This window comes from Pleurodeles waltl, chromosome 8 (assembly GCF_031143425.1).
Source record: "Pleurodeles waltl isolate 20211129_DDA chromosome 8, aPleWal1.hap1.20221129, whole genome shotgun sequence".
NCBI classification, from domain to species: Eukaryota; Metazoa; Chordata; class Amphibia; order Caudata; family Salamandridae; genus Pleurodeles; species Pleurodeles waltl.
The window spans coordinates 351,598,586-351,615,808 of NC_090447.1; the positions used below are offsets into that span (position 1 = coordinate 351,598,586).

The 17,223-nt window shown below is 44.8% G+C and overlaps 1 protein-coding gene across 1 annotated transcript in view; it reads left to right on the top strand.

Annotated features, from left to right (window-relative positions):
* The window catches only part of LOC138249957 (HAUS augmin-like complex subunit 4), a 401,626-nt gene that overhangs the window by 79,347 nt on the left and 305,056 nt on the right, over positions 1-17,223 (top strand). Inside the window, exon 2 of the mRNA XM_069204230.1 lies at positions 5,070-5,113. Coding sequence (XP_069060331.1) covers positions 5,070-5,113 — 44 coding nt within the window. The remainder of the gene's footprint in view (positions 1-5,069; positions 5,114-17,223) is intronic.

Genomic DNA, 17,223 nt, shown 5'->3' on the forward strand with positions numbered 1-17,223 from the left:
TAACCATAAACTAGTAAATGCCTAACAACAAAAAAAGAAAAAAGAAACAGAATTTGTTAATTAACGATTAATCTTACATACACTTCCCATGCTCCATGACAAGCCATTCTTCAAGATTACCACATTTTGTTTAACATCATTGACCTACTGAGGAGCAGACTATCTGCTATCCCCTTTTAAGACAATTCCACCTTTCCTTGACACCACCCAGTCACCCCTCTGTATGTGACAACGTTTCACACCCATTCTTTTGTTATAATGTTGGATGTTCTCCCTATGCATTTTTTCAACCTTTCCTCTTACCATTTCCCTATCTACTATTATCGTTCCTTTAGTTTTTAACCACATAGGGCACTCCTTCACACCTGGTTCTCTTCCTTTTAAGGATACAAATGGTGACACTCCTGTTATAGAATGTGGGGTCATACGGTATGTCCACATCATCTTGCTCAACTCCCTTCTCCAAGGAAGATGATTGGCTAATGATAACTGAATGTTCTCTATCACTATGCGATTTACCCTTTCTACCAAGCCATTAGCCTGTGGACAGAACAAAGCAACCCTTTCATGGACAATTCTCATCTTCCGTAGATATTCAGTCATTTGAAGTGACACAAACTGAACGCCATTGTCTGATACAATTGTTTTGGGAATCCCTTCCTCCATGAATGTCTCTTCAAAGAATTCTATAACTTTCAAAGTACTAACCTGATCGACTACTTTGACAACAAACCACTTAGTGTGATAATCCACCAACAACATTATGTACCTACTTCTCATGCCCAACCTTGAAACAGGACCACTAAAATCTACAGCTAACTTTTCCCAAAGTCCAGCCGGAAACTTCATAGGCGCTAATGGAGTTTGCCTTGGTCTTATTACTATTGGCACACGCAAAACAATTCTTCACTGTTTCCTCCACGTGCTTATCCATACCTGGCCACCAAAATGACTCTTATTTCCCTCTTCATCATTCCCCGGCCTAAATGTCCTTGATGAGTAATATTAATGATGTGTTTACGCACACCTTCTGGAGTAACAATTTGATCTCTTCTCAACAGTCTTCCATCATTCATGCTTAACTCATCCCTGACTTTGAAATAACTAGCCAGATCAGTGCACTGTTCATCTTCATTCCTCCATCCATTGACCACCTTGTCCTCTACTCTCCTCATAACAGGATCACTCGCTTTTGCACTTTCCCATTCATGTACACTCACAGCCACCTCTCCCAACACTGTTTCCACGCTACTTTCAAATTTTTCTTCTACAACCTCTTCCAATTTTACTAGTATTCTTGAAAGATAATCTGCCATTACATTTTTATTTCCTTTCACAAATTCTATATCAAAGTTCTAATCCATCACGGACAACAACCACCTTGAAATACGTGGTATAACACTACCTTCCAATCCACGTCCACTTTTAAAAATGTATGTTAACGGCTTATGATCAGTTCTTAATTTGAAGGGTCCTCCCCACAGGTAAAATCTGAAATGACTGATTCCCCAGCAACAAGCTAAGGCCTCCCTTTCTATCACAGAATACGATGTTTCTGCACCCTGCAATCTTCTCGAAGCAAACCCAACTACTTATTCTTCTCCATCCTTAACCTGTGTCAATATCGCTCCAATGCCCACACTACTGGCATCCGTAGTTATGTACATTTTTGCACTCACATCAAACACTCCTAAAGTGGGAGCTTCCAAAATAAATTTCTTTATTTCCTCAAAGGCATGCCTACACTCTCATTCAAATCATACACCACGCCTTTCTTCATCAGCTTCCTCAAAGGTTCAACTATCTCCGTAATATTCTTTAGAAACTTCGTACAATATTCTGCAAGCCCTAGAAATGATCTCAACTCATCCTTACATCCAGGTTCAGGTGCATGTTCAATTGCAGCCACTGTACTTTTCTTAGGATTAATACCATGTCTACTTATCATGTGTCCTAAATATGTCACTTACGGTTTCCGAATCTGACACTTCTCTTCCTTAATGGTTAGGCCCTTTTTTTTAATCTATCCATCACTTCCTCAAATAAAAGATCATGTTCAGTCTCACTTCTCCCTACAATCAGTATATCATCTTGAAAACACAGTACTCTAACCATACCCCCAAAAATATTTCCCATTATTCTCTGGAATACAGCAGAGGCAGATGCTAGACCGAAAGGCATTCTTTTGTAATGGAAAGCCCCTAAAGGCGTTACAAAGGATGACAGGTGCCTAGACTCCTCATGCAGGGTCACTGGATGATAGGCAGATGACATATCCAGAACACTAAATACACTCCCTTTCCATTTCATAGACCACATTTCTGAAATGTTCGGCAAAGGTTGCCTATCGACCCATATATTTCTATTTAGATTTATAAGATCAATGCACAGCCAAATTTTTCCTCCTTCCTTTGGCGCCACTACGACTGGAGCGAGCCATTCTGAAGATTCAATGGGTTCAATGATGTCATTCCGTAACAGTCTTTCTAATTCTTGTTTCAAAGGTTCTTTCATCAAATTCGGAACATTCCATACCTTATGAACCACAGGTTTTGCATTCTTTTTTAACGCTATTTTGTGAGAGAAAACCTTTCAACAGACCAATTTTGACAAAAAAACTTCTGGATACTTTGTAATCAGATGATGCCGCAACTTTACATTTACTTCTTCAACACTTCTTTTTTCTGTAACCATTACTGGTTCCTTGGCATTAGGATCCTGAACTATGCCCAAGTCTCTTTGATGTCACCAACCCAATAAATTTGTCCCATAGTCTGTGATATATATAGATATCCTTCCTTTAACAGTTCTACCCTTAAAGGAAATCGCCATCCATCACATTCAAACTATTTCGATTCTCTTTCCTGCGTAGCCTACATCCTTTATATCTGGTTCCATCAAGTTATCATTCTCTGAATCTGTCCATTCATATTCATATACTTCCTTTGAAACAAGTGTGAACAAACTTCCTCAGTCTATTAACATTTTGATTGGCACTTTGTTCAAAAATATTCAAGCATGAGGTTTCTCCAACAAGTCAGTACTTTCCATTTTGACTTGTTCACTTGACAATCCCATATGTGAATTTCCACCTTCAACATTGAAACCATTATAATATTCTTCTACATTTAAAATTATCTCCTCAATACTTTCACACACATCCTGAATTTCTTGAATTGTCCTACCACCACCACCAATTAACTTGCATTTACACACCTTTGCAAAATGTCCTCTTTTGCTGCAGTTGCGACAAATCGCATTTCTAGCCGCACACATTTTGCTAGACACAATGTGTCCCGGAGCATCACAGCGATAACATTTTATTTCTCTTCCCCCGAATCTTTTCCTGCTTTTCTCCATTTCCTCCTTTTATAACTTCACAATTTGTTATAGTTGTATTTTTCTGAATCACTTTGTGAATCCTTTTTATTTTTAATTTCACCAACAATACTCTGTTTCACTTCCTTATTGGATTCATCCATTTTTTGCAGGCAGATGGCAGATGGCAGTGTGTTCCATCCTCTTCCCTATCTGTATTGCCTCCTCCAAATTTGGATCTTTCATTAACAATTTCTCCCTTATTTTCTTGTAAGAAGCGCACCTTACAATCTGATCCCTTATTAAAGAATCAGACAATTGTTCAAAACGGCAAGATAACACAAGTCCTCTTAGAGTTGCTACATAGGATGCTATGTCCTCATCTACTTTTTGCATTCATGAAAAAAAACTTGTGACTTTCCATAACAAGGTTAGTTTTAGGAGTACACTACAAGGGAATGGACAGGGAGATTAATGGTCCAGTGTACAGCCTCACAGGTATAGTCAATCTTAATAAGGTACACTGTTCCAAGTGAAAACGGGAGGGAAACCTAAATCATAGGAGCAAGAGCCCTCACACATCCTGTTGGATGTCATGCTTCATCATCGGGGATGCTCCTCGTCAGACTGGCGCTGCAATGTCTGACGGGCTCCCCAAAGAATGGGGGCTCTTTGCCAGAGATCTTACACTATGACTGCCATATAACACCATGTAAGCAGGAGAGAAAGAGGTAAAATTGGTTCAGAAACCCTAGGACTGTGATATAAATTTATTATCCGCACAAGATTTTGGCCAAGATTAAAAAACAAGTAGGGAGTGCTTAATGAGTAGTCATGCTCATCCACTCACACAACAACAACAAAATAGAGGACAGGAAAATATAAAAAAAAAAACACTCTAGTTGTGGGTCAACATGTTCTGCGTCTTCACGGTCCCTAAGGATCCAGCGACACTTCTTCAGGACCAAAACTCAAAAACTTCTCCTATTTTCTCAAAACACAGAGAACCAGCCTTGGTCTAATTTGTCAGTCATAAAACAGTCACTTGCTGTAATAATCTGTGCATCAGTTAAGAAAAAGGTCGCCCATCCCAGATTTTGGAAAAGGCTCCTTAGGTAAACACAGGCCTGAAGACTGGTGCAAGAAAATCATGCAGCCCGGTCCCTGGCTGAGGACCTACACCGCAGCCGTGTCCTGTAGAAAGCTAGTTTTAGGAGTAAACGGAATGTCCAACATTTGCATAGACATATCAAATACAATCGTAGGCTATCCATCACCCATTCCTAAAGACACTTCAGGTAGGTCCTCATATATTCTTCTTCCTTCAATACCTAGATGGTGTAGAAGAATAGCTTGCCTCCTAAGTGGGCCATAACGATCACCCCCAATCACCAACATGTAAGTCACAAATACTTTTTTCCATTGCTTCCATGGAATGGGTGGTTCACCTGGTGTTGCCAAGAAAGGTGGTGGTGAAGACATGCTTTGCTCCCCCATGTTTATAATTTTGGAGTTGTAGTACAATTGAAAATATTATTCCTTTTATTTATATTTATTTATATTATAAATTTTTTCTCTGAATAAGTTTTGAGTTATTTTTTTGTTTATAGCTGTTTGCCACCGCACATATCATTAGATAATAATCTGTTAAAAATATACTCTAGTAGTCAAGGTCTTTATCTATGTTTGCGATTTACTTAGTCCTTCTTCTGTGTTTGCTATTGAGTTAGTCCTTCTTCTGTTTATTGCAGGAAATGAAATTGGATGCTGCAGACGCGGTCGAAGTGCCAGGAAGGTAATACATTTTTTTAATTATCTGTCGGATGAAGAATGCTATTGAACAGCGTTTTCGTTTAGAAAATACACAACTCGAAGTAAAAGTGCCGCTGAGCGCGATAACAGTGTTGTGCGCTCCTTCAGGCATTAATGTGTTGTCTGCAGTGTGAGACAAGTTGTGCGCTGTGCGCTTATGTACTGCTTCACAATAATCTAATTCGAGCGTTAACACTAACGTGTGCTGTCAAACATCGCGCTCCTCGCCTAGAAAAAAAAAACTGTACCGCCGAGTGCGATTAGTAGAATTGCACGCTCATGTGTTTTTTCCACATTAATTTAATTTGAGCGGTAAAAGTGATGCGTGCTGTCAAACATTGCACTAAAATATTTCGCTGCTCACATTGAAAAAAACGGTGCCGCCGAGTGCGATTAGTAGAGTTGCGCGCTCATGTTTTTTTCCACATTAATTTAACTTGAGCGGTAACTCTGACGCGTGCTGTCAAACATTGCGCATTATATTTCCCCATTAGCTTCCAATGATAAACATCCGACTCATATTTACATAGTTGTTCAAGGCTAATATAACACAGTGAACAAATCGAGCGTGGAGTTCTTTGAACGTGCTTTAGTTCGAAGTACACGCGTTCGATGAAACGTCTGTTTTGAAATCCACGCTTATTTTGTAGTCTATGAAGATGCAATTTTTTTATAGTCTATGAAGAGGTTCCCTCTGACAAAATAAGTTACCTTGATATCATTTCTTTAAGTATGAGGAACGACCAATAAAGTTCATTAGGAGCTGTTACTTCATTCCAGAACTGAAGATGTCCATATAAATCCGTCTCCTGCACGGAAGATCCCTTGTCGCCAATGTAAAGATCACTCTCACAGGTCCTTTCCTTTTAACTTCCTTTTATTCAGGTACATAGTATTAAGTCATCTTCAGCACAGCTCCACTTTTTAGTCCTCTTCCCTTCCAGCCTTCTTCTCAATGCCCACTATTCCATCTGACCTCATCGCCTACATCATCACATTCCATCCTTCCCCTGTCGGATCTCTACAAGTTATCTCCACAGATAACCTTTGTGGTTCTCAGGCGGTTCCACACGATTATACGGTCAGCCTTACTTTAGTACTCCAAGATGAGGGAAGGAAGGTTGAGCAGAACAGAGACTTGAACTGGGAGAGGGCACATTGTTTTCATGCTGCCAAGATCTCCAACCAGAATGGCTGGATATGAGGGGAGTCCCACCAAAAATGTATGAAAACCTCAGGAGGCCACACCTCCTCCAACACAGTGCACAAAATATTGGATGGACTTTGTGTGATTTAGCTGGGCCAATCAAATCCTATTTATCGAAATTGATTAATTCTCTAGTTACTGTCACCTTAACAATGAGATTTAAAACCTGGGGTTTCAACTGGGTATTCTAGAAGCACTCAGCCTCTTAGTTTCTAAATGAGCACTTACAAACTTCAGAAAAGAACATTGTTAAACACATTGTTTATCTTGAGGCAATCTCTGTATTTATCAAAGGGGTCTGGCGCTGCTGCACTAGAGAAAGCTGGATTACAGTGAGTGACTTGAGATGTGAGTTAAGAGAAGGATGTGAGACCAGGGGCCCCATAAGTAAATCCTTGGACATTAGCATAGGGTGTGCATGGGTGCTGAGGTAGGCATTGTGAGATCTGTCTTACAGTACTGGACAGGACCATCTCTCAGATGGTCCTGACCACTGCCTTTTGGTTCATATGTGGCCACAGTTTGTCAGTTACCAGTCGGAAACAATATGTAGTTGTGAAGCTTTAAAATATGTGGGAAATTTGGGACAACTAGATCACCCTTCTGTTTAGGTTTGCAGGCCAGATGGAATCTTAAGCTCTGAAAAGAAGCCCCTGCAGCCCATGACTGTAAAAGGTTGGAAAAGATATATGGCCTAGGAAATGTGTTCATTTTGAGAGTGTGTACCCTGCCGAGACAGGAGAGTAAAAGGGGTGACCATCTTCTTAATCATCTTGAGGTGAGTTAAGGAGGGATAGTTAGTAGCTTTGTAGAGGTCTGCTGGGCATAGAATGATATCAGGTCACATAGCGAAAAGGCATTTGCTGTTTCAGAGTCTCCACTACTTCTTGGGTCAGGGTCGCTTTCAGTATTTCGACTTAGCTAAATTGATTTTCAAAGTGGCAGCTGTTTTGAACTAAGACAAGTTGTTCTGTAGGTGAAAGATAGATGCGGCTGCTGAAGTCAGAGTGAGGAAAATATAATTAGTGAACATTGTGGTTTTATGGATGTCTTCACCAAATCTGATCTCCCCTTAGGGATGCCATTATGTTAGTTGCAAATGGCTCAATATTGGGTCACAAAGTAGCACAGAAAGAGGGCACCCCTGCTGGATGCCCTTCTAAAGAGTGAAGGGGTGCAACAGACCACCGTTAATGTGACTGTCGAGGTAGGTGCAAGATATCCTGCTATGGCCATCTTTTTGAAGCTTGGATGAACCCCATGTTATGGAGTTCATTGACCAGGTAGTGCCAGACACAGGGTTGAAAGGCTTTTTGGTGCCCAGCAATAAAAGCACCACTGGAATACACTTCCTTCTGACATTTTCGACCAGATGGACCACGTTAGCATGTGTCTGTTAACCTCTAATAAACCTGGATTGGTTGTGAAGGATTTCATTTGGGAGGAGAGTGTTCAAGTTTTTTGCGAGAATTTTAATATAGAATTTAATATCAACATTCGTCATAGCATTTAGATGATAGGAGGTACTTTGCTTAGGGCAGAGCATGTCAAACTTTTTTTTCTCTGAGCTGTGCCTAAGCATAATGTTTTGAAGTCAGCCCCCCCTCCAAACTTTATGGCAATGATTGGGGGAGCTGAAGGAGCAGGGCTGGGGTGGAGGGTGAGCTCATTTCAGGGATACTTTCAATATAGCTCTTAATCCACATTAAATATAAGGCTTAGAAAAGAGCAAATGCATCAAACAAAAGCAGAAACTGGCCAAAAACGTAAAAAATACTTTCTGGCCATAGGGGTCCGGACTATCAGGGCTCTGCATCTGCACGCAACCTTGCTGGCCTCCTCTTGGCCACCCCGTTGACCCATGTGAAAGTACATCTGCAGGTAAGCGGAGGTAGAACTGCGTGGCATCTAATAATGCTTTTTGAATTTTACAAAAACAGTTCCCATGCATTTTGTTAAAAAACATCCAGGCCTGGATTAACATAGACCGTGGAGCGCCTCTGGCAGAAAACGAAAAGGGTCTAATGTCTCCTGTGCTGTGAGAGGAGCAGAAAACTAAAGAAACAGGCCTTCACACCAGAGTGCCTGCTACCTGAAAGACAGTTAAATGTGTGCAATTGGTTAATCACCAAATGCAAAGGCTGCTTGAGAGCCTGTATGGACTTTAATTGGTGGAGTCATTTGAAGCTTCATGGCGACAAAGATTTGTTGTTTTTGAGAGATAATATAAGGGGTTTATCAGCTGAGTTCTGCAATGCAATGTTTTAATGGACTTGTAAAAAAATGTTTTAGGTACAGTCTGATTAGCTATTGCTCAAGTATATACCGTGAAAGCAATTGATTTACCTTAAACACAAACTGTCACAGGCTTGTACCTTGTAACTCTACAAATAAATCTCACTATTCCTCCCTGCACCAACCAGGGTTCAATTATTTGACTATCTGGTCTTTTTTATGACACATCAGGTAGCTGCCATAAGTAAACCGTATTTCTACCAACTAGTAGTTTTGATGGTTTTCCTTTTATTTGCCACCTTTAAATAGAGACAAGGCATGCAAAACCTTTGTATAATTGCTCCTTGACTTTGGCATCTCCCTTCAGTTGGATCTGCACAAAGCATCTCAGGAAATCCTAATATGTATTAAATTGTATGTTCCTGGCATTATGTACCACTTAAGAGAAGTTGAAGCTGCTCGAACCCCATGTTGATTTGGTTTCAGGGAATGTGATGATGTCTCTCCCACTGTTAGCCAGTTATCCTGGTTGCTAGTAGCTGGTTACTCTTGTGTGTGTGATCTTTAGCTGAACCTGGAGCTGGGACATGGGCGGCCTGGTTTTTCCTTCTTCGGATTAGCCTGTCCTTCTAAGGGGTTAGTCTTTCTGTACAGCGTAGATAAGCTCCTATTTCTTTGCAGCTACTGTCGTCTAGCTCGTGATATCCAGTGTTCCACCTGACCATGGGTATGTAATCATGACACCCATTTTTTAAGAGGTACCTTTCTCAGTATAAAATATAAAATAGGGGTTCTTTCTGCAACAATTTCTTCCTGGGTTTGGCTGCCGGGAAACCTGACCTGGTCCTTGCTAAAACTAGGTCACCCTTCTTTTCACCTCTTCAAACACTGATGCCCATGGCATCTGATTGAAAACTGACCACCATGCAAACAGCGGCAGCCTCCCAGTCAGTGTGTGTGTGACCGGAGTGAGCAAGTGAGACGGCGAATCACAAGCCCTGTTACAGAGGAAAACAGTGGCACAACGCACAACGCCTTACCTAAGCATCTCCCTCAGCATAACTAAGCGCGTGTGGTATTCACCACAAAATTCATAGAGTTCTTAGCTTCACGTTTGAAACTAACTCTTGGGCCCTGATCTGTCACTTTTCAGGTTCCATCTGTCCCAGAAGCCCCCTCCGCTCCAGTGTGAGAGGGAGTGCCAGCTGAAAGCACAGTCCCGGTGATCTGAAGAGCGCAACAGCCCTCGTTAATCACGTAATTACTTTTCCATCACGCCAGCGGCTGGGGGGAGGGTGGAGTGTCTGCGCAGGGGGGCTCACCTCATCTCGCTGTTGCTGTGTGGAGCGGCTACAGAAGGGGTCTCGTGCTCACGGAAAGGAAGGCGGAGCTGCTTCCTGCTCCCGGGACCGGGCGCTCGCGCGACTATAAACAGCACCTGCGGTCAAGGGCTCCGCGCGCGAGGCTTCCCGCACGAGCTGCGCGTGACTCGGTGGTGAATAAATGAGCAATCCCGGCTCGGGGAAAAACAACAAGCAGGTCAGGGAAGGAAGCGTTCGTACAAAGGAGGCCGACTGACATCTACACACCAGGCGTCAGGGCAACACAGGGATGAGTCTTGCATTAAAAAATATTAATGTGATCATTAAAGCGTCACTGTGACAGTTTTATGATATGTGCTACATATAATTTGAGTACAGCAACGTACTTCAGTTGTATGTTTTTCGTTATTCATATTTTTCATAATGTTGCCCAATTTGAACGTAGCGCTCGTCAGAGTGCTTTCAGGCCCTAGAGCTGGCACGAGAGGGGGTAGAGAAAGCAGCCGTAGTGGAGGGGAGGGAAGAGTGCACTTCGTTGGGCTCGAGTGGGCCACAAGAAAAAAGGGCGGGTGGAATTTGGAAAAGGGGGCGGGGTTACGATACAGAAGACTTAAAATGGAGGCCAAAGATCAGCTAAATGCTGAGCTGAGTAAGGGAGAGCATTATGGGTAAGGAGCAGACGGTGATGGCAGTGTTTGTGTGGCACACCCACCCGGCATTGTGGAACGTGCCCTCCACGATGTGGTGGCAGAGACCGCTCTCCTAGGCTAGGACTGCTCCCACGAGGCCTCAGAGACTTAAGGAACTCAAGCCGCCATGTGAGCAGCGAGAAGCTCGCACTGGCAGGTTCAGTTTTTTGCTGTATCCTGGTAGTTGTCGTACGTTTACAAACTGGGAACCCAAAATGAGAAGTTAAAAATTCACACCTGGTAGTTCTCAGTGAGGTCGTTGTGTGAGGCCAGAACATAACTTACGCCCCCCTCCAACAAAACCAAATACCTCATGTCTCGTCAAAATGTTGGTTCTGCCCAATGAAAAGAATCTTTAACATGCATTACATAAAATGTTCCGCATAAGAACAAAACTGCATGTATAAAAATATAGAATAGCAATCAATCATCTTTGACTTATAACCTAAGAACATGTTTGCGGACGGGAACAAAAGAATACAACTCGCATTCATAATAGGGTAAGATATATGATGGCAACACACCGATTGCTCCAGCTCGACACGCGCACTTGCCTGTCAAAGAGCATGTCCTTACGATGTCACGTGTCCCGAAAACCCCTACGAGAGGGCATCTCACGCCGTTAATCCTTTGTGGTGCCTCGTGGTCGAAAGTGCGCATGTCAGTGGGGTTTCATCCGGGTGAGCAGCACACAAGGCACATGGGGAACAAAACTTCATCTTTTAACTCACAGGTGACTGGAAATACAGGGCAGATTATCAAAGAAAGGCGACAACTCCCTGGTGAGCAGATGAAGTGAATCTACTGCATTTTACATCTAGATTTCTTGCCTTTTCTGTCCTGAGAGAGTGACACTTTTTCTAGCCTGTTGATTGTACAATCGCAAGGTTTGCAGTGGTGGGGGAGAGCCGGAGCTATGCCAATGAGCCTTTGGTTAGCAGCTGGCCTGTTTTGGGGAATGTGAGAGGGAGTGGGAGAATTGGACAAAAGTTCATGATTTCCCTCATAGGTTTATATTTTTAGAATGGGAGTACGGACTGTGCTTATGGCCCTCGGTATGTATGTTCATACTCCCAAGCTGTTCACCTTCATCAAGACAAACCTGACTTTAGCTACAAAACTGTAGGTATTTTACTTCATTTTTCTACTTAGAAATCCGTTCTGCTGAATGTTGTAAGACACTTAGGGCCAGATGTAGCAAAGGGTTCTTCCCATTCAAATGTGTTCGTACATACGGCTCTTAGTCTGTTGTTGGAGCCCCAGTCAGCCAATGGTATTGTGCACAAGCTTCTAGGCACTGCCTCCAAATGTACAAACTGATTTAAGTATTCCCATAGTCAGACAGCTCATCTGGAGGTTGGAACGTGCATACTGGGAATCTAACGCCACTGTAGGCACATTGCTTTGTATCACTCCATTTCCAATTATGAACACGTGTAACGTAGAATGATGCACGCAGCTAAACACTAACCATGGTGTCCAGCAATGTTTCAATCCTGCACCCTCGCATTACTCTGTTCTCATAATCTACTTTCAACCTGACCTCATACTCACAGCACTGCTCGATATACAGCTGCCTAGGTGTTAGATACCCATCTTAAAGTGGGTTTCTGAAGTGCCCTGCTGGTCTTTGGAGGTACCGTCTAGGTCTAAATATACTTAACATTAAATAAACAACCTTGGACATGCTTGCTTACGCGCATACACGCTACTTTCTTGCAGAGGAGGTGCATTTGCACATCAAGTAACCTTACTAGCCCAAACACGTAACCTGCAGGTCCCATTCGGATCACTGCAGCAGTTACAGCCTCCTTAGCTGTCTCACTAGGAGTGGATCCTGGCACTCCCAGTTTCCGTGGTGTTTGATCAGCGCTGAACTCACTGTTGTGTTTCTAATCTCGTTTCGTCCAACAAACACAGGGATCTGAGGCTTGCATAGATTTGTATATTATCGACCTGTCTATCAGTGCCTCTTTACTGCCTCTTCGATGGCCTCCTCCCAAAGCCTCCGCTCGACTCCCTGAACCATCGTTTTAGCATCTTTTGAGGTGGAACAGCAGTGATCGATGGGTGAAATCTGACCAGCATCCTTTGCCAGCTCATATGTCAGTAACAAACTCCTCTGTGCCCTGTCCTTGATCAGATCTCCTTCTTGCACGCATCACGTGCCAATCAATCAGCCCCGTCACCCTGCGAACCTCAGCCACCACTGCTCCAGCTCACGACCACAGGCAGCCTGTCACCCGCTCAGCACATGTGGTCTGGGCCTGTTAAACATATGCACATGGCGCCCGCCTAGCTCTCATCTGCCTGCCACGAACCGCCCCGTGCATTTTAAACCGCATAAACAAACAGTGCCACACAGCACAGCTCAAGCACCCCAAGACCACAGACCCCGCGTGTACACACCGGACACTTCCACGTACAGCCCTGGCCAGACCACAGCTCTAAGAAGCCTCAGCGGAGGGACTCAGGCCGCAGACAGGGTAACGACCTAACACCACGCATGCACCGCATGCCCCTTGCCTCCTCCGGCCCTGAACCACAACAAAGGAAGGAAACACGGCTCGCTGCCCCGCAGGCAGTGGAGAGGGATTCTCCGGGCTGAAGCGAGGCCGCTCCGTCTCGCTGTTCTTGCTGTGAGCTTTTTTTATTCCTATTAAGCAGAAGTGAGAGACGCCGATGGTTTGAAAGCTGACACTGCGGGGCTGCGCCTCGCAGGGCTGGCTGCCTCCGGTGCGTGGGAAGCTGAAACCTCCCGGGAACTCGCGGCCTAATCGGCAGAGCCGGGCTCCGCGGTAGCGAGGACTTCGCGTCGGCGACCTTGGAGGCCCGGAAACGGGCACACACGGCCGGGCTCCCTGCCAGGGCAGCGCCCATCTGAGCAGTGGCACGGTATATGGATGCAGCTGCCTGCATGCGGTTTGGAAAGCGGATTATGCATGGAAACATAACTAACGTTTCTCTCCGTTAAAAAAACCATCAACTGAAGGAAATAGACACAATTACAGGTCAATAACCGATTCCGTCGTGCAGCACCGTCAGCTAGCATTGGTGAACGCACGATAATCTGCAGAGAGCGGCCATTGCCCCCACCTTTGGCCCAACTCCGCGAAAATGGTGAGTCATTCTGCACACCCTTTCACCAGCTAACGCACTTTGAAGCCTGCTAAACTAATGTTACTAAAACATTACAAGCATTTACTGAACTAGACTTCTAGCTAGATTCTACTGAACAAACATTCATAACCGATGGACAAAAATACCACCAGAACTCGACCAAAAGGGCGTTCAGAGTAAGGAAGCGCTACATTTCCATACTAATACAAGGCGCTTTAATTTACAAAAGATGATAATGTAATGTATGATGGCTCAATACGTTTCAACCGTTCCTTCCGCCCTAAGCCCCCTGATATAAACTTCCGGTAGCACGCAAACGCACATCCGGCCCGTGATGTGAGCTGCTATCCTGATGCGGGTGTTTAAGTTGCAGGCGTCCCCCCCGTTAGGCTGAAACATGGGCGGGCCAGGCTGACAGCTGCAGAGACGGGCACCACAAGCCCCTGGCACCGCTCTCTGTGCACCCCTAACGCTATCAGTAGCAATCCGTGCATTAGGGGTCGCTGTAAAACGTCTTTACCTTTCCTAAGGCACGAATCCGTCACGCCAGGATTTAACAGCACTACACAAATATAAACAGCGACTCACGTCGCCTCCGGTGCTGGGAGCGGGTCACTGGGGTCACCTTTCTGGTACCAGTGTGCCTAATTTCCTTAATGCTAAAGTTCGTGGGGTATCGGGGGACGAGCCCTGCGGCCGGTACGCACGAAACGCGCCCTCTTGGAATGACAATCCAGAGTGGCGTTTTAGTTGCATCAAATCTTTATTTGCGCAGTTAATAAACACCATGGCAATTGTAGAATAAAATCAAAAGGACATTAGCAATTCATGGAAACTTTTCAGATATGTGTCTACCCATTCTAAAAAATAAACATTTGAATTCAAAAGTAAGTATCACCCACAAGCATGCGTGCGCCCTTCTCTCTGTTTTTACGCCTCCTGTTCTCCTCGCTTTCCGCAGTCGCTCCCACCCCTCCTCAACCGACCTCCTCCCCTACAGTCCTTCATTCTTGATCTTCCCCTGTCTCCAGTCTCCTCTCCCCTCTCTATCACTTGTCCGCCTCGCTCAGAAGGTCACCCTTTCTCTCCAGCTATCGCTCCTTCCATACAATGGCACCGCCGTAGCCCCGTGTTCACTCTCTGAGCCTCGGGCGCCCGAGCTCTGGGAGTCTCTCTCTTTTTCCCTCCCCCTTTCTCTTTTCCCATTACCCCCTCCTCCAGTCTTCACCACCGCTAAACCCTCCAGTCTAGCGGCGAGAGGCCTGCAGAGAGAAAGCGGCCCCACAGACGGAGGGAAACCCGCGCGAGAGGGCCAGGATCTGGGGAAGCGCTAAATTCAATCCAGTCTTAAGGACGTGTATACAGCACAATTTTTAGGAGCCGCCATTTCAAGGCAGATAGAAGGGGGACCATATATGTCCGATGTATTAAAACTCATTGGTGAAACACAATTGAAGATAATGTAGCAGACATAAAGTAAACGAGCCTTTGCAATGCAATGGGTCTTGCATTTGCTCGAATTAGAGTTATTAGCGTTGTGAACTCCCAACCGGACTTTTCTTGCCACACAAATTGAAAATGAAAAGAAAAACAGTTGACATAAGCCGATTCACAGCGCCACGGCCACCGTGAATATTAGCCCGAAGGAGAGACACAAAAAGGAAAAGTTAGCTTGCAGTAAAACTTATCGGCAAAAGTGCAATTAGCCATGTAACAGGGACAATGGCCAAGGCGGTAACAAGACCTCCCCAAGGAGGGATAAACGTAAACCATTTACCAGTGTCATCAAAGGATTTTTGAAGGGCAATCCCACGAATGAATGGTAGGATGGGCGTGAGGTGGGCGCTGTTAAAAAGCCCAGATACATACCAGCAGGTCGGAAAAGCAGCGCTTGCGCGCTGCTATGCTCGACCTAAAAATGAAAGATAAGCTGAGATCCCGTTTATGCTAACATAAAGAGGAAACAGACTTGACTGCCATTTCCGCATCTTTGGGGATATATTTTGGTACCTCTATATCCTTAACAAGCCCCTACCACCAACGCTTGGTTATTAGTATAGCGCTTCTTTCACACAATAGCTCAAGTGGTACGAGGGCCCTCGTTTTAGGGGTTTTGACAGTATGGAGGGAGGTCTTCACGTGGAATGAAATGAGCAGGAATAATGTGTGAGGGGGGGACATGGGGGTCACCCGAGGCCCAAGACGGGGTCTCAGCGGCAGACCCTCCATAAGGCCCCATTGTTACCGGCCGCGGCGGCAGGGCTATGAGTTTTTGGGCGAGTTCGTTTTAATATGCGTACCTTGGATAAACGTTGCGGGATGGGTTGATGGAATTAAATAAGTAGATATTGTTTACCTTTGAATGGTGGTGTGATCCTGGACAAATTCCGCCATTGTAGTTGGCTTTGTTTTCTCGTCACCTTACAAAGCCGAGCTTAGGTGCCCACAGTGAGATCCGCGGTTGTAGTTTTGCGCGTGCTTTTGCGTTCGCGTCGCGATTGCAAGGAGGGCGCGTAGATGTTAGCAGTGAGATCAGCCGCTGTACGGTTTTGTGTGGTTTCGGTTTCATGTGCCTGCCTGGAGATCAGAAGTAGTATTGTTGTGTGTGGCTCTGTGTTCCCGTAGTATTAGCAGGACTTGCTTGAGCGCCTGCAGCGAGATCAGCAGTTCTAGCATTCAGTGTGTTTTTGTGTTAGCAGGACTTCCTTTAGGTGCCTGCAGTGAGACGAGCGGTTGTACCTTTGCGTGTGATTTTGTGTGTGCACCACGATAGTAAGAAGCGCGTATGTGTCCCCGGCGAGATCAGCAGTTTCCCCACTTTGTGTGGTTTTGTGTTCCTGTCGGAGCAGCAGGGTGTGCTTAGCATTTTTTACCTGTAGTGTGGTTAGCAGTTCTGCCTTTGTGGTTTCGTGTTCCCGTCGCCATAACAAGGTGAACTTAGCATTAGTTACCTTCAGTAAGATCAGCAGTTTTACTATTGTGTGACATTCTAATCGTGATAGCAGGACGTGCATGAGTACCTGCTGTGACACCAACAATTCTACCGCCTGGGTCTGTGTTCAGTCGCGATAGCAGGACTTGCTTGAGTGCCTGCGGTGGCATTAACAGTTCTTCCATGTGGGTCCGTGTCCGAGTACCGATAGCAAGACGTTCTTGCGCACCTGCTGTGACATCAACAATTCTACCATATGGGTCTGCGTTCCAGTCGCAATAGTAGGAAGGCGTTGAGTGCCCTCCGTGGCATCAACAATGTTTCCATGTTGGTCCGTGTTCCAGTCCCGATAGCAGGACATGCTGAAAGCATGCTGGGGCATCAACAGCTCTATCATATGGGTCTGTGCTCCAATCGCAATAGCCGGAAGTGCTTGAGAACCTGCTGTGGCATCAACAGTTCTGCCATGCGGGTCCGTGTTCCAGTTGCGCTAGCAGGACGTGCTTGAGTACCTCCTGTCGCATCAACAATTCTACTATATAGGTCTGTGTTCCAATCGAAATAGCCCGACGTGCTTGAGTGGTTGCT